The sequence below is a fragment of the Falco cherrug genome, chromosome 4, assembly GCF_023634085.1.
Source record: "Falco cherrug isolate bFalChe1 chromosome 4, bFalChe1.pri, whole genome shotgun sequence".
Taxonomy (NCBI): Eukaryota; Metazoa; Chordata; class Aves; order Falconiformes; family Falconidae; genus Falco; species Falco cherrug.
Window position 1 is genome coordinate 87657107 of NC_073700.1, and position 17951 is coordinate 87675057.

General features: G+C 46.4%; 1 protein-coding gene and 1 long non-coding RNA gene across 2 annotated transcripts in view; one reads left to right on the plus strand and one right to left on the minus strand.

Moving 5' to 3' along the window:
- Positions 1-269: 269 nt before the first annotated feature.
- On the minus strand, positions 270-14061 carry PDIA4 (protein disulfide isomerase family A member 4). Its single transcript, XM_055708830.1, has 10 exons — positions 13878-14061; positions 9336-9510; positions 6017-6222; positions 5205-5343; positions 4482-4687; positions 3656-3814; positions 2380-2531; positions 1826-1982; positions 1498-1731; positions 270-933 (listed from the first exon to the last, which is right to left on the minus strand). Exons 1-10 carry the CDS (start codon positions 13981-13983, stop codon positions 518-520), a joined length of 1950 nt encoding a protein of 649 aa, XP_055564805.1. The 5' UTR covers positions 13984-14061; the 3' UTR covers positions 270-517.
- A 480-nt stretch (positions 14062-14541) lies between these two features.
- The window catches only part of LOC114017996 (uncharacterized), a 43094-nt gene continuing 39684 nt past the window's right edge, over positions 14542-17951 (plus strand). The window contains exon 1 of the long non-coding RNA XR_003563368.2: positions 14542-14763. This is a non-coding gene — a long non-coding RNA (uncharacterized LOC114017996). The remainder of the gene's footprint in view (positions 14764-17951) is intronic.

Here is a 17951-nt window from a genome sequence, read left to right on the forward strand (position 1 = left end):
AAGTCACTGTGTCTTATCTCAATAGGACTGAATAATTTGTCCACACTTTAGAAAACCTCCATTCTTACCCTCAGTGATGAATATAGTGAAATAGTTACATGAATATGTATACAGAAACATATCAGAAGAGAGTGGCTCGAAACACTGCTCCCTCCAGTAATCATATCAACAAACAAGACAGAGAAATCTGTTTGGCCGAGGGATCTGGTTCTCTCTTTTTGGTAAGATCTTTTATCTTAAACACAGGAGTCAAATAACCAAGCTCAAGATAGTCACAAAAAATAAAGGATGTATTTTTCTCCAAAGATCAAAACCATAGCTAACGTAAGACATTCATATTAGAAGTTCATTGTCCAGAAAAAAACTCTTCTGCCATATAAAAAAAAGATACTGCAATTGCTTTACTGCTCAATGATTTCCTTGCTCAAACTGCTTAATTCTTCTCTCTTGAAGTTTTGTCAGTAACTTGCTTTTAACTACAACATAAAACAATTTTTCTTCACCACCCCCATCTTATCTAAAGCTCTTCTTTTGTTCTGGAGAGTTTTGTTGCATGCTCCTCTATAAATTTGCTCAAATGCTCTAAATCTCTGTCCCCGCCTTCAAATTTAATAGGGTTGTTCTTCTTGTCCCTTGGAGCAAAGTAGATAGTGGGGAATCCCTCCACTTTGTAGCGGTCACTCGTCACGTCATTGGCAGTAGCATCCATCTTGGCTATGATTAGATTTTTCTCATTCTTGTATTTTTTGCCTAGCTCTGTATACACTGGTTCGAGTTTCTTGCAGTGTCCACACCATGGGGCATAAAACTCTATGAGAACATCATTCTTTGGATCCATTACTATGGTATCAAAAGTTTTACCCACTACCACTTTCACAGGCCCTTTGTTATTTTTTGGCACCGGCTGGGACTTCACAATAGGCTTCAGTTTTCCTAGAAGGAAGTAAAACACACACCACCGTTAAAATACAGTAAGAGCAGTCCTTATGATCTCCCCCCTCCAAGAAAGGCCAGAAGTACATCCTCCCACCAGGGAAAAGCATTATGTCGGTAAATTAACTTACCTCCGCATGAAAGACTAGTTTGCTGGTGACCTTTTAGCACAATGACCTCATGAAATATAGGCAACAATTTGTTTCACAAACCCCTAGAACCTTTCTCCCTCTTTTTATAGCTGTTCAACCACAACGTATTACACAGTGATTTATTATTAGTCCCAAATGTGAGTGTTCAGCTCACTCTTCAAAGCTGCAAGAACATTTTAGGCCTGCCAAACACGCTCAGTTTTAGAATACAGCTAGATGCCACAGCACAGTCCAAGCAAACTTAATGAACAGAGATTGAAAATAAAAAAGCAAACAACGTTCAAAAGCTTTAACCCACAGAACACTGTAAGGTTGCATGTAAGACTTTTTTGCAGCCATTGCCTCAGGAAAAGCTCTTGGAAGGGGAAAAACAAAGCAAACTGCTTAGACAACCCTATTTTAGAAACTGTACCTTTTTTGAATGCCAGCACAAATTGCCTGAGTACATCAGAGTCAAACTCTTCTGGCTCCATGGCGTATTTCTTGCCACCTTCATCCAGAATGGCAACATTGACATCCTCTCCACTCTCAAGCAGGCCCAAATCTTTTATTTCAGAAGAATAATCTTCCTCATCAGAAACAGCAAACACATACTCAGGGAAGTCTTTGGCCACTTCTAGGACTTTGCCTCTCCAGTACTGGGTAGCTGAAAAACAAGAACACAACAGGATTAGTAATTTCTAGTTAATTACTGCTTGCTTCCTTCCAAAGCAGAGCAACAGCAGTCTTGGCAAACTTACCAACACGATAGTCAAAACTGAAGTCTACAGAATAATAAACAACCACTAGAGGACGCTTGGTGTATCTTTTAGCATCATTGGAAGGCTTGCGATGACCCACTAGAGGCAAAGCATGTTTTAGCACGTGCTCTTTAATCTCCAAGCCATCTGTAGAGTCCTGTGTAACAAAATCAGGGAAAAAGTTCAGACAAATGGATTTAAGTGGCATTTTTGTTACACAGTACTGAAAATTGATCTTGATGCATGCACAAATAAGAGGGGCATATTATAAACAATGCTGTCACCATAGTCTTCACATCCTTGAGCATTAAAGAATTTACTATTCTACCCTTAAACTGAGTATTGTAATGGTCAATTATTATTTGAATATGTAACCTCTGGGTTAATTTCATAAAGCGTTCTTAAACAAAGCCATACAGTTTCAGGGGACAAACAGGTTGCCTCAAATATCTAGTGGAGTACTTCCAACAGGACGATGCCAACTCTTCATATGTACAAAGAAAGAGAACCTTCAATCCATGCACAAACTTCCTAGCTTTGGATCAGCTACTCACTTTAAGATCCAACACATGCATCTTGGGCTCGTGCTTTGACTGAAATTTTTCTGGCTGCATAACAACTAGTCTTCCTGAAGGTGCTTTCAATAGTTTTGCTATTTCACTGCTGAAGGTGTGATGGAACTTGTAATCTTCTCTTAAACCATTAGCTGAAAAATTAAGGTTAGGGAGAAGGCAAGTCATCAAGAAGCAAACCAACAGTTTCCAACTGAAATCTCAAGACTGCACTGCAAGGAAACTCTTCCCATTCCCAATGAGACACAGAACAACGCATAGTCTTGTGGAACAGCTCTCATCCAGGGCTGAGAAGCACATTAAAATACATACAATTCAAGCAGCACTATTTGAATGCTGTTCAACCACCCATCTACTTGATAAGGTAGCCTATGTATTCAAAAACCTTTAACAGCTTGTCAAACATGTGGTGAAACAGCTACTTGTTTATCAGTCTCCTACTGCTGGCTTCTCCCCAAATAACAGAAAGTAGAGCTGGAAAGAAACTCACAAGGTCATCTGGTCAGTCTATTGGCTCTGGGGCAGCCTGGGAAACAGTTCTGTATCTTGCCATAGTGGAACAACCAAATCAGCTCCTGATTCAACTATAAAGGACAGCAGTCCCAGAAGCAGGCAGAGCCAGGGGAGAAGAACTGCCCACACTGCTCTCAAGGCTCTGGCAGAAACCAAGAGCTGCTGTGAGTGGTTTGATCATGTGAGACACGGGCTGAGCACTTAACTGTTATACCTCTTCCGTGTGGTAGTAAATATCATTAACAGGATGGTCAATGCACAATGTCAAAACAGTTTTTAAGAACAAATGTTGCCAGGAATGGTCTAACTAAACTGATACAGAGGTGGATGATTATTCTTTTTCCAGGCCCCCCGCCCCCCCCCCCCCCAACAAGTTTGGCAAAGCTGAGCCTCTGGAACTGTCATACAAAACAAGCAATGGCAGACAAAGCCACCAAGGCTTTAAACCAAGAAGTTGTGATTTATTCCTCAGCCAGGAGTTTTCCCTCCTCTTTAATCTACATGTTTTTAGGGACATGATACCAACAGGTATCTCCTGTAACTGCCTGATACTTTAATTATAGCCTCAAAATCTAGTGTGAGGTTTTTTTCTTGAGTACAAGTGGAAGAACACCCTTCAGTCTTATTCCTCTCCAGCTTCCCCCCTGAACGAAGAGCAGAAACAAAGGATCTCACCATGCCCAAAGTCCTGGGCAGGATCTCAACAAAACATTAATTTCATTAATGATTTTAAAACATTCTTTACCTGCTTCCTGATAGAGCTGATAGGCTTTGTCATTCTCTCCACTAAAGACACCAATGATAATGACATCATCCCCATCTCTCAGAAATTCCTGTACTTGCTTGGTAGCCTGAATCTGTTTGGATGGAGGACCAGCCTGTTCAATCATGTAGTCGACAATACCTGTGAGAGAAACCCAGCCCCAAAAAGTTGCTCAGAACATTTACTGAACTGAAAGGTTCAGGCATTCCCTCTGCAACACTGCTTAATACCACATTTCCCATGAGCATCTTTCTTTCTGTGCAGCCCTCCTGCAGTAACTTAAAGACCAAGTCAGCAAGAACTCAGTCCAAGCTTTTAAAGCTACAGTTCTGGATACTTTCTTTCAGGTTGATTTCAGAAGAGGTGGCCAAGCACTAGTTCCATGGATATCAGCTGATTTTTCAAGAAACCCTCAAGGAAATTCCAGACCCTTCACCGTCTCCTGACCCTATGAGCCGAAGTTCTACTTGGACTTGGAAGTCTCAAGTCTTCCCTCTTATTGATATGTAATATTGAGCACTTTACCAGCCCTTAGAGCACATTCCAAAGCAATTAAATGCCGCCCATTTAGTTGTACTGCCACTGCTTCATCATGTGTATTTATCTTATATTAAAAAGGAGCTTACAGTACCACCAGAAGACATTACAAAGATTAGAGACAAATTTAATGCTGCCCTACATAGGCAGGAGAGCAGGCTTTCAGGTTTTCCCAACTAACATTGCTAGGATATTAATGAGTCTGCAAGTCCTATAGGTACATATGTGATCAAACCCTCAGGAAATAAGAAAAAAACAGAAGTTGCAGTACCGTATTTTTCCCGTGGACCACTGTAGTCATAAGGTTTGCCTTTGCGGAATATTTTCAGAGTTGGGTAGCCAGTAACATCAAACTTCTTTGCAAGCTCAGTTTCAGCAGTGGCATCGACTTTAGCTAGGGGAATAGGAGGTGTGCGCTTGCTGAGCTCCTGGGCAGCCTTCTCATATTCTGGAGCAAGCCTTTTGCAGTGTCCACACCTAGGGAAGGAGAGGGGAGGGCAGTTTTTACAAGCCATAAGTCCTGCTAGGTACCTTCCACCTCTGAAGTAGAAGGTTAACCTTCCAGAATGGAGAAAGTAAAAATGAGGTTATTCACTAGGGAAGAAGTCTTCGGTCTAGAAGACTTGTCTCTCCAACCTGATGCTAGCCTCTATGGCTGGCCCCACATTACTATCAGTAGTTTGAATTTCAGAGGCCATTTTTAAACTAAGGACCAAATCCCTTTGGTTTTCAGATCTCTCAACATGTTCCTAAATTAGTAGATAAACAAGGAGAATCTTCAATGAAATTTTGGAGACCACCCCTTGCTGAGACACAGATCCAGCCTAGTCTTCAATGCAATCCTAGACCCAGATTAGAACCAAGGGACACCAGAGCTATACACACCTACCAAGGCAAGCCTCTTTAGAAGAGGCATAACAACATAAAACAGGTTCACCAAGCATGTTCAGGCCAGCTGTGCTGAGGAAGTACAGGGGACTGTCTTCTTGCTTACCATGGAGCATAGAATTCCACCAGGATTATGTCAGCACCATTCACAATGTCATCAAAATTATCCTGGGTCAATACGAGGGTAGCTTCTGGTGGAGGGGTCCAATTGGGGTCAGATACCTCCTTGACTTTGGCCACAATTGCTGAAAGACAGTTCAACAGCCCAATCAGCAAGTCTGCATTATCATACCAGTAGCATATCAAATGCAAGAGTCTGTATCAAGAATTTAAAACTCAAGAGTGACAAGCATGGTCTTGGACCAAAGCTTACATGTTGAGCTTACACAAGAACACTTTCTTAATCAAGCTCCTTTACGCTTTACTTCATTGTTGGTATTGCCAAGGTCTCCTTTCCATGCCACACAGCATCTTACTTATGCAGAGCACAGATCTGTACTTTGCAGCACCACAGCACATGAATTCCATCTCAACAGACAGATGAGGTAGTTTTCCCCCCGGCTCTGACTGAAGTTGGACATATTCATTAAGCAAAAACCAAGTGGTTTTATAAACAGTCAGTATACAGAACAGATGTTTATTAGCTGATCCTTCAGCAAACATGAGACCACCTCCTCTTCAAGTCATATTTCTAGAAACCTTCCATCAGTAACGGCACTACCCACTACCTACAAGATTCTCTTCTAGCACACAGCCAACTGAGAATTTCAGTCTTCAGTGTTATTCTGCTTAAGATAAAGTAATTCAGATCAAAGTCCTTCAAAACAGTCACACAAAGAAGCAAGACCATATACCTCTTCGGTGGGTTTTTTTTTTTTTTTTTCTTTTTACAGAGAATTGCAAAGGACTGGTGCTTACCGTCTTCTGTCCGAGAACCATCATAGTCAACAGGTTGGCCTTTTTTCAGGATTTTGATGGTCGGGTAGCCACTGACGTCAAAACGACTTGCTAGTGAGGTGGCTGCAGTAGCATCTACTTTGGCAACTGGAATAGGAGGGTCATTGTCCTTCAGAGTTTTGGCTATCTTTTCATATTCAGGAGCAAACTGCTTGCAATGCCCACACCTGCCAGAGGAAGACAAAAGTAGATACATAAATGAAAAACAGATCCACAGGAATGTTTTGCTGCTCTGCATTTCCAGGATGTCTTCTGGCAGATGTTCACAAAATCAATATAAAAATGTTTGTCTTGCTATGTTTTCAGATCATGGATAGAGAGTAACTGTAGTTAATGTGCTGTTTGTTCAAAACCCAGCTGTGGTAGTCTGCCCCTGGCTGAACACCAGGTGCCCAGCAAAACCACTCCGTCACTCCCTGCCTCGGCTGGGCAGGGGAAGGGGAACACCATGGGAGGCTCATGGGTTGAGGGAAGGGCGGGGGGTGGCTCAGCAATTACTGTCAGGGGCAAAACAGACTCAACTAGGGGAAATTAGTGTAACTTATCACCATTCAAATCAGAATAAACACCTTCTCACCGCCCCGCTCTTCTTCCCAGGCTCAATATAATTCCCGATTCCTCCTCCCACCAAGGGGGCACAAGGGGACAGGGAATGGGGGTTATGGTCAGTTCATCACATGTTGTTTCTGCCATCCCTTCCTCCTCACACTCTGCCCCTGCTCCAGCATAGGGTCCCTCCACTGGGAGACAGTCCTCTGTGAACTTCCCCAACATGAGTCCTTCCCACGGGCTGCAGTTCTTCACACACTGCTCGAGTCCCTTCCATGGGGTGCAGTCCTTCAGGAACAGACTGCTCCAGCGTGGGTCTGCCAGAGGGTCACAAGTCCTGCCAGCAAACCTGCTTCAGTGCTGGCTTCCCATGGGCCACAGACTCCTTTGGGCACCCACCGCCACAGGCTGCAAGTAAGTACCTGCTCCACCGTTAACCTCCAGTGGCTGATGGGGACAGCCTGCCTCACGGTGGGCTGCTGTGGGATCTCTGCTCCAGCACCTGGAACACCTCCTCCCCCTTCTTCACTGACCTTGGTGTCTGCAGGGCTTTTGCTCTCATGTAGTCTCACTCCTCTCTCCTGCTGGCAGATTTTTATTTTTCCCTCCTCCTTAATATCACAGAGGCACTACCACTGTTTGGCCAGAAGCAGATCCATCTTGGAGCCACCCACCCTGGTAGCCTCCCTGCTACCAAAACTTTGCCATGCAAAACCACCACACCAACTTTTGGTTTGTAATTTTTTCATTTGACAGACATTTCCATATATGCTTTATAAAGCCATTGTAAAATGTAATTAACAGCTGCTTTTACAACAAAATCTCAAACCTTGTACCATGCTTCTTCCTCCCTGACCCTCCAAATAAAATCTCAGACTTCAATTTCTCCCTACTCTAGGTTCATCTTCTCTACCTAGCACCCTAAATTGAACTAAAGAGAAAAATGAACCTGTATTTAAGTTGCCTAATGAAATATCACACCCACCAGGGCAGAACACCACCTGCTCTCTCTTTGGCCACACCAAACCTCTTTGGGAAGAACACAGGCTCTAGCTGCAAAAGCTGCCACAACAGAGGACACCAGCATAAAACACAGCTGAATATAGCGTGGCAAGGACATGGACCAAGTCCAGAGGAGGCCACAATGATGACCAGAGGGCTGGAGCACCTCTCCTGGGAAGACAGGCTAAGAGTTGGGGTTGTTCAGCCTGGGGAAGAGAAGGCTCCAGGGAGACCTTATAGCAGCCTGCCAGTACCTAAAGGGGCTGACAAGAAACCTGGAGAGGGGCTTTTTACAAGGGAGTGTAGTGACAGGACAAGGGGGAATGGCTTTAAACTGGAAGATGGTGGATTTAGATCAGGTATTAGGAAGAAATGAGGGTGGCGAGGCACTGGCACAGGCTGCCCAGAGCAGCTGTGGGTGCCCCATCCCTGGCAGTGCCCAAGGCCAGGCTGGACGGGGCTGGGAGCAGCCTGGGCTGGTGGGAGGTGTCCCTGCCCAGGGCAGGGGGGATTTGAACTAGGTGATCTTGAAGGTCCCTTCCAACCCAAACCACTCTATGACAATTTATGAAGCTGAAGACGAAACCAGAAAAAAAAAAAAAAAAAAAGAGAGGGAAAGTAGCATGTAGCAGATAGTCTGTGCTCCTTAGCCTCTCAACCGGCAGGAAGGGGAGTAGGAAAAAGAAAAAAAACAACAGTGGTGTTTAGTCTGTGATGACCACGCATCCTTCTGTTCAAATAAATCCAGCTTCTTGTTCAGTTTTCACACAGGCAAACTACAGCTGCAGAAATAGTATCTACAGCCAAGCAGGGATGGGATTCTTTGTAAAAGAGTGGTACTAGTTAAAATGCAACTCCACCTCAAGCAAGATCATATTCCCCCTTCTATTTAAAGACTAAAAGAGGAGAAACAAGTCAGCTTTATATCACTAAGCCACAAAGCAAAAAGGTTTTGGCTGCAACACTAACTCACCAACTTGACTGCAAATGTATCCTACTCTTGTTTTCCCCCAATAACCATCCCTATTACTTTCGTCCATAAGAATGCAAGAGAAGATACATTCTGGCCTAGATCCTTTGTCTGTTATATGCAGGTAAATCCATTGTAGCTCCCCTAAATGCACCAGTGCTACTGTGTACACTGATATGCCAGCAGAATTATCATAATTGGTTAGATGTACAATGCACTGTTTAAACTGTTAATACTAATGAGCTATATATCCCTACTCACACCACACCCTTCCAGCAAGGACAGAGATTTGAACTTGGACAAGGGAGACCTTCTCGCAGTTCCCCTACTAGGGAAGTTTCGTCCATCTAGGTGAGCAAACGCGCAAGTTATCAGTGGGCCAGCACAAGGACACAATAGCAGGCTGCCAGATCACACTGCATTACTTTTCTGGAGCTCACTGGGACCATTTCCCTTCCCCAAGAGGCACAGAGCAGGGACTGAACCTGGGCTGTCCTTCTCTTGGCATGGGATCCCTCAGCATTACCCACATCTGTGGAGAAAGAGCTCGCTGTTGTCTGTCTGTACAGGGGCAGGGAAATGGGGACCTCCACACCACCAGAACTGTCTCCTACCTTGGACTCCGCAGAGTCCAGTGCTTCTCCTGCATGCCAGCTACTCCTAACCCAAGCTCACTTTTTAGGAGCATGTCCTGTCAGAGAAGCCCCTGACAGCCTTGACATCCTGCACCTAAGGAGGTACCACAGGCTGCAAACCCACCATGGTGCATAGAACTCCAGCAGCACAGTGTCCTTGTCTGCAGTAAAGGTGTCAAAGTTTGCATCATTCAAGACTAATACACCATTTTCTTCTTTAACTACAGAATCATCATCATCATCATCATCTTCATCATCATCATCATCACCACCATCATCAGCTTCTTCTGTAACAGATTCTGGAAAAGTAAAAATGCAATAGGGATTAGACTGTGTCAAGTTTAACATTAAAACAACACTAGCAGGTTAAAGATTTAGTAAGTATATTCTGTGGTTAAAAAAGTATCAACACAATTTAGTTCCTGCTCCATATAAAATGACAGCTACTTCAGTTTGCAAAGAGCTTGGACTCAGATGCTTGACCATTTAATTTTTGTCCACTCTACACCAGCTAACAGCATAAGTATTTCAGTGAAGTGTCAAAATGTATTTTGCGCTTCAGGGCAAACTAGTAAAATGGACACAACAAGAATTAACGCACACAGACCTATGTCATGGCCGTTACCAAAGTACATTGGGTATCTTGTTGAAATGTTGGAAGCGAGACATGTGTTGTCGGGCAAGAGGGGCACACGGATGATACCTGAATTCAAAAAGAAGCCTTCCGTCATGCAGCAAAACAGCTGTCCTTCAAGTGCAGCAACTTGTGGTTGGAAAAATATCAGGTGTCTCATACCAAATAAGTAGATGTTATCTGTCCCCAATGCTTCCCTTGTACCCTTACTCATTACAGTTGTAACACCACAACTGATATGCTCTGCTCTGCCTGTTTGAAGGTCTAATCAAACAAACTCACTCAAATGCCATCATTTCACTACTACCAAGATGGTTTAGAGGCAGTGCTTCAAAATTATGCTTCTGTTCCTGACTGCTCGATCCCACCCCTACCACCTCAATGTATCTTGCATTCAGTTACAGCAACGTTTCAGGCCTGCAATTCATTGGATAGGCTTTCCACTCACAGAAGCATCACTGCTCTGGATCAGCAGGAGGCTGCACAGTGAGTGTAAAAGCAAACAAGTGACTGTCACAGGAGTCCTGTGAAAATCCATTCCTGTGCACCTGGTGGATACCAAGTACTCTCCTAAAAATTAATGGAGTGAGAACTTCTTTCAAAGAATTTTTTCGGGAAGCCTTCTATTTAAGGAGGCCCAATCCACTGGTCCAGAACAGGCCATTCAAGGAGAAAGGACATTTGCTAAATTACTGAAGCAAAGTTCGCACATGAAATCTGAAGCCAAGATATTTCAACTGGTTCAGTCTTTGTTGGCTTGGAATTTGAGATGGGTTCTTTAATATTTGATCTCTCACATGTTCCTTTAAACTTTCATTTTTTTAAACTGCTGTCATTGGAGGCAAGCAGACCTTCTTGAATGACTTTAAAGGAATGTTAAGCCACAGAGCAAGTAATGAAAATACCTCATCCCAAATGAAAACTGTGAACCTAAGGCTCTTTCAACCACTGAGTCCCAGGATTAGGGAAAAGAAAAATAAGAAAATTAAGGTTTGTTGTTCAATTGTGACTAAGCTGATCGGAGTTGCTGCAGTAGGACAGTAAATCACATACATGTAAGTTATTTATTCAGGACAAGAATTCTGAAACTACTCTGATATCACCTAAAATGTGAAAGTTGATAATGATAAATATGTAATATACAGGTATGAAAAAACCAAACCCTGCTATTTTAAGACCAAAGGCAGCCACAGGAATAACCTCACCATAGACAAAACTATGCTGTTAAATTGCAATACCTATTTTTCTGTTAGAAGAAGGTATTAAAAAACATAAGTTTATATGCTCTCAGAAAACAATATGTGCTCCTGGAGAAAATGTATTTATCTTAATTAGAACACAACTATACACACCACCAAAATACTAAAGCTTCTGATGAGGGGAAGAGATCACAGGAGGTCATTTATCACACAACAGTAGTCACCTGGATTAAGTTTCTTCCAAGAACTACTACCATTTCTTCTGATCTACGAAGCAGCTAAAAGCACTGTTTGCAAGTGGACAATGCCTCTTGTGTTGCTACCTCTGAGCACTTGCAGTGAAAGGGCTGAACTGTCAGAACACCCTTGAAGTGAATCTACAGCAGTCACGTACCTACAGGAATGAATGTCCTGGTGAAAAAGCCTAGTTTTCAGGGGGTTTCAGCATTCAAAACTTCTGCTCACAGAAGTAACTACAAAGCTGTACCCAGCAGTTTTGAGGGCTATGTTTCACCACAAAGTGTTCATGGTTGGTCTGTGCCTGAATTCCCCGCAAGTTGTGCAATGCCTATTGCTTTTCCAAGCAAATCACTTCAGACTTGATTTTTCCTGACACAAAGGAATTTGAACAAAACTAGCCGGCCAATTCTGCTCACGCATCTCTGAAACTCACTACCAGGTTGCAGCTCTCATTCAGGCTTACTATTGCTAACTACCCACCCCCAACAGACAAAAGACCACTGCAGCTACTGTGGCACAGGCTCACGGTTTAAGAAGCCGAGAACAAAGCACCACCTCCAAAAACAGCCTGCATAGATAGAAAATGTTACCACTAGATCTAACGTCCATCACCAAAATATTTTTTTATCTTTCCCTGCAAGTGTCTGTACAGCCTGCCAACATAAAACTTCCTTGACAGTGACGCATTGTCATGGATATTATACACACCCACTTCCTCCTCCTTGGAGGTGGAGGCAGGACAGTAGCATGGAACAGCAGGACTCCAGCTTTTGCCAACTGGCTTAAGGAGGGCATGAATTTCCAAACAAAAACGGTAACCACACCTATAGATTGGTCCTTAACAGTACAAACTCGCCCTCTGCAGTCTCCAGCTTCACCAGTACCTAAGGTTATCCTAGCTACCTCTAACATCCCCTTTAGTGTTGGGACTGAAAGGCCTGTTTCAAGGACCTGACCAAGTACGGGAGAAGGAATCCGCACTTTTTTCTAATGAAAGAGCAACAAACTTTCCTCTACGTTACTGAGTTACAGTTTGAAAATAACAGATACAGAATGAGCTTAACTGTAACACCTGAAGAGGCAGAAGTAGCTAATAAATATTTGCATAACACAGCTCATGAAAATAAAATAGCTGCACCCAAACTGAAGCATCTTTGCTGCTGCAAGTGTATTTGCCACACTGCCCTAGTCAAATTTCTTTTCCAAAGCCATACAGTGCAAGAAAAATCCAGACAAAACCAGGCTTCATCCCCTGAACAATCAATTTACATAAGGTTACTTCTTTGTTACTAAGTAAATTTATTACAGGTCTGCATTTCAAGGACAAAAATGGAAATGCCTAACTACATGTATTTTTAAAGCAAAGGCTTGGTAAAGCCTGGTTCACAATTTATATACAAATTTGAGATACCCAACAGACATAGGAAAACGATTCAAGTTGTGCAAAGGATTAGTGTTCAACTCGCACACAGGAGGAAATACTTCCATCACTATGCATCTTTGATACCAAGAACTCACACGATGAGAAACACAGCACACATGGGAAATATTGATGAGAGCCTGGCTGTGAGAAACTGAGCTACTGCTGTCTGCCAAAGGACTCAGGCTGCACTGTTACACCACAGGTGTTACTTCATCATCTGATGGTAGCGGGGGAAATAAGGACCAGGCTTCATCACAGACTACAAAGTGATAGTAATCAAATGTTCTAAACAAAAGCAGAGAAAGAGACATAATGCAAAATCTTCCCATGAAGCTATTTCTTTTTAATTCTAAGGTGAAATATATGTATCTCCTTATTGCAGATACGATATCCTATTAAAAAAATAAATCTCTTAATCCGTATCCTACACATTATGCAGTTGGTGACACAGATAACGTACCTTGACATAAATGCATTTCTTCAAGTTCCAGTGCCTGTTCACTAAGCAAGAATTTGCAGGACAGGAGTTCAGGAGGTCATCCATAATCCAGCCTCCTTGAACGCCCTCCAATACTTAACATACAGCAGCGTTAATGCAGGAAATATGAAAGGTGTAGGATTTCTCAAAATCCACGTGAAAGACGCTTAAAACAAAAAACCCAGCACTTTCAAAGGCCTGCCTCCTACGTACAGTTGCTAAACTTAAGTCCGAGCAGCTTTGTCTCAGCTAATTTTGGAAAGGAGAAGACACGCATCAGTGAAATTCAAAGACAATGGGAAGAACCACCAAGAAACTAGCAACAGGCGGCTTTCCTTCTGGGGAGAAGCCCAGGCACTCGGTTTGAGACACACAGGGTGCACAGATTCCTTGAGCTAAGGGGGTCAGGAAAAGGGGGCTCCGTCGAATAACGAAATGGCAAATTCACCGGTAATTTCAAAGCCAGCACTCGCCAACATGGCTAATCGCCAGCTTTCAGCCCCGAGGAGGCGAGGCGAAGGCGCCGCGCAGCCAAGCGGCAGCTAGCCCGTTACGAGGAGCAAGCAGCTCTCCGAGCCACCAGCGCCCGCACGGGAGGGGGGGAACGCCTCGCCCCGCCGACTCGGCCCGGAGGCCCGCGGAACGGCCCGCCAGCCCTCATCCGCAGGCAGCCCCCGCTCCCCCGCTCTCACCTCCGTCACCCTCTTCCTCCTCGCCGGCCGCTGCACCCCTCGCCAGCAGGGCGACCTGGGCAAGGCCCAAGAGCAGCATAAGCACCCACAGCCCGCTCGGCCTCATCCCGCCGCTCCTCAGCGCAGCGCAGCGCAACACGGCACGGCACGGCACTGCACAGCTCCGCTCCGGCCCTGCCCGGCCCGCCGCGCCCCTCACAGCACGCCGCGCCCGCCCATTGGCTGCCTCCCCGCGACGCGGGCGGCACGGCCGCCAATCGCCTGGCGCGTCCCTCCGAAGCGGCGCCGCGGTGAGCGGCCAAAGCCAGGGGCGAGCGCCCGCCTCCCCCCATAACATCGGGCGCCGGCTCTGAGGTGCCTCACGCCCATTGGCTGGCGGCGGGCCGCCAACCGCCGGCCGCCACGCACCTCAGGCGCAGCCGCCCTGGCAGCGGGGCGGGGGAGTGGGGGAGGCGGGGCTGCCGCCCCCGCCCCAAGGGCGAGCAGCCACATCGCCCTTCGGGATTGGCGGCGGCGGACGCTGGGGGCGGGCGGAGGGCGGGGAGAGGGGGAGAGGTGGGGCCAGCGGGCGACTGCAGCCAGTGAGGGCGCGCCGCGTATGAAGGGCGGGGCGGGGGCTGCTGGGTCGGCGGGAGGGGCTCTCCTCGTCAGGAATCTGGCGGGGGTGGTCGCGTTCTAGTTCATGGGGCGTGGGCTCGAGGCTCCTGGTGGCGCAGGCCCCGAAGTTTGTATTATCTAAGTAACTGGGGTGGTTTTGTTACCGATAAATCGTAACCAGGAAAAATCTCCAAAGCAAATGACAGTACAGAAAGACGACATTGATTTATTGCAGCGCTGGGTGCGTGGGGGATCTCTCCTGGTAACATGCACACCACCGTACTTGGGGGTACGTGTTAACATATAGTACAGTACTTGCATATTCATAGTACATTATATATTCATTCATGCGCAAGATTGCTTACAAGTTTCTCGCTTCTAGTGCAAATCAGTGATAGCAACCCCTTATCAGCTTGTCTCCTCTTGCAGCCACTTCTTCACTTGCAGACTGCTTTCTGCATAATTGATATGGCGGTGGCCTTACCGCTGTTCCTGCCCGGGGCTGGCTGCCTCTGTGAAGTCCTCTCAGCCATCAGTTTTGGTGACTTGCGACGGTGCGTACATAAGCATTACCGGCTTGAGAGGGTGGGCCAGCCCGACCCAAACCCTGTGCACATTCTTGTTTAATTAGATCAGAGTTTGGTAATTAGGGAGTTGAGGCAACCTTTTGCCCCTGGCTGAACCCCAGGCGCCTGGCAGCGCCTCTGTCACTGACCCCGCCTCCGCCGGGCAGGGGAGGGGGAACCCCACGGGAGGCTCATGAGTCGGGGGGAGGGCTGGGGGGTGGCTCAGCAATTGCCGTCACAGGCAAACCAGACTCGACTTGGGGAAATTACTGTGATTTATCGCGATTCAAATCAGAAAAAACACCCTCCCCCCGCCCCTCCCTTCTTCCCGGGCTCCACCAATTCCTGGTTTCTCTCCCTCCCCCGAGCGGGCGGGGGCTGGGCCATGGGGGTTACGGCCGGTCCGTCCCTCGGGGCTTCTGCCGCCTCATCCCCTTCACACCCTCCCGGCCCCAGCGTGGGGCCCCGCGGGTGCGGCCCCCCGGGCACAGCCGGGCCCAATGTGGGGTCCCCGGCCCGGCCCCTCTCCCCGCGGGGCCCCGGCCCTGCCGGCAGCTGCCCCAGCGCGGGCTGCCCGCGGGTCACGGACCCCTGGGGCACCCCCTGCCCCCGGTGCGGGGGGGAGCTGCCCGGCCGGGGGCTCCCCGGGCTGGGGGTGTTATATAAGTTGGCGATAATAACTGGTCAAGGCCAGAGCCAATTGAACCGAATTAGTTTATTAAAGCAAGCGGCAACAAGCAAAACAGTGCTGGGCGGCCGGGGAGTCTCTTGCTCCACCAACGGCGCGCGCCCAGCTCCCGAGAGTCACTGGTTTTATACCCTTCGTTTTCCTGTATATGTGTCTCCTTTAGCGGTGTACTCTGCGTCTGCGCGGCTCGTTGCTAGGGGGTCGTTCATTGTCTTCTTCAGCCTCCTGGTGGTCGTGGGGATGAAGGCTCCTTGTCTTCCTCACGTCACGAATTCCTCGCCTCGTACTTCTGTACTCCCTTTTCCCTTGCTTCCTTGACCCTCACACAATGTTGTCTTGCTCTACTATATTTGGTTAGTTGAGCGCTTGCAGTTAGTCTCACACAATGTAGCAATATAGTTAGCCTTGCAGTTAGTCTTACATGGTTTATGTGGCAACCTCCTTCTCCTTTGTCTTTTAACTGAAATTGATGAACAAACAGTTTACTATCTATCACAGGGGGAGCCTCTGCGGCGGTGCCGGGACCCCCCCCGGCCCCCTGCGGCCCAGCCCCGGGGGGCTGCCGGGCTGCGCCTCTCGCACCTCCTCACTCCTCTCTCCAGCTGCAGTTGTGCAGGTTTGGGGGGGTGGTGGTGGTGTTTATCCCCTTAAATCCGCTGCCCCCGCGGCTGGTGGGCTCAGCCCTGGGTTCCCCCCGGGGCCGGCGGGCACGGGGGCAGCTTCCAGCAGCTTCTCACAGCAGCCACCCCCGTAGCCGACCCACCCCCCCCCCCCACTAGGCAAACCCAACACGGTGACTTACCACCGTTTACCTGCAGTGTGTGGCAGTGCCGTAGAGCCTGGTGGCCCGTGTTTCACAGAAAATCACAGAAAATTTTAGTGTCCTAGAAGCACAGAAAATACTGTGATTTTTTGCTTCAAAATGCCTGGTGGGGCTGAGGATGGTGGGGTGCAGCAAGTCGGACTGTAACACTGCCATCAGCAACGCAAGCGAAAGTGTTCCGGGCCTTGGGCAGAGGATTAGGGTGTGCAGCTGCCTGCCTCAATAGCTTATGCTTACCTTTTTGTGTTTCTGAAAAGCTGTGGTGAAATTGAGGTCGTTTCGCTGGTTTACTGGAGAGCGGGTATTTGCTGAGTCAGGTTTTTCCAAGTGTATTGGCTGCTTCCTCATCAACAAACCTACAGGCATAAGTGGGCCTTGGGATAGTTGATTCTTCCCCTTTCCCCTTCCCGACATAGCCATGGCACTTCTTTTTTTCTTCCTTTTTTTCCCCCTAATAACTGTATTTCTCCCTTTTGCGTACTGATTGGGACTGGAGAGAGAGATCAGCATAATTTCTAGCGATGACTGTTCAAATACTTGTGTGGTGAACATCTAAGATCTAACAAGACAGTACTAAAAACTGGGCTTTTGGTGCTCGCATTGCCGGTTTGGCCACATACTTGGACAAAACACAGCTGTTTGTAGGTTCGTGAAACAATTAACAAAATTCATGACTCTTGAATAGTTTGTAAGCAAAGAAGCACTGTTGTTAAATTCAGTGCAGAGCAACCACACGGTAAGGTGGTAGCAGCAGCTTCTGATAAGCAAATACTTTCAAGACCTTGAAGTGCAAGCTTAACATAAGAAACCCACTATTTTAGGGGACTGAGAAGACATTGTACTGCTCTGAAAGACTGCTGATGTATCTGGGTTTCCATTCAGCATTTGTCTGTGGTCTGTAGCAAAGAGGTTGGAAAAAGGCATTAAAACGATGCCTTGTTCTACATTGTGAACTTATAGAATGGGAGGCTGTCTTCCTTCAGTTCAGTTGCCAAACAAGTTATTTTTAAAATACAGTGGCTGATAAACTAGCAATTTTTCAACTTATCTGCCTGCTGCTGCAATCCAGTGAGACCTGATCTGAACCAGGTTAGAGCTGTCTTGATCCTGCCAGGATCTTGATCCTGATCCTGTCTGGTTTTGGTATCAGTATAAGAAAACCCAGAACTTGTTTTGAGGATAAGTTTGATTAACACATTCAGTAATTTGAAGATAACACATAATCAGATTGGACAATTAGTGTTCTGAATGCAAAAAATTAGTAGTAAGGAAGGCTTTTATTTAGAGTCTCTTCACTGGTTAACACAGCCTTCGATTTGAATACTATGTCAGTGTGTGAAACATTTACTGCCTTTGTCATTAGAGTTTGTAAGAGAAATAGCAACTATTGTAATGCATTT

What these genes read in the sequence shown, in the direction of transcription:
- PDIA4 (XM_055708830.1), bottom strand. Translation starts at nt 13,983, where the DNA reads ATGAGGCCGAGCGGGCTGTGGGTGCTTATGCTGCTCTTGGGCCTTGCC. An exon ending in TGGTTCTCGGACAGAAGACG is followed by an intron (nt 5,344 to 6,016) that starts GTAAGCACCAGT and finishes ACTGTCTTTCAG; the next exon opens with CAATTGTGGCCAAAGTCAAG. An exon ending in CAGTTTTGACTATCGTGTTG is followed by an intron (nt 1,732 to 1,825) that starts GTAAGTTTGCCA and finishes CTTGTTTTTCAG; the next exon opens with CTACCCAGTACTGGAGAGGC.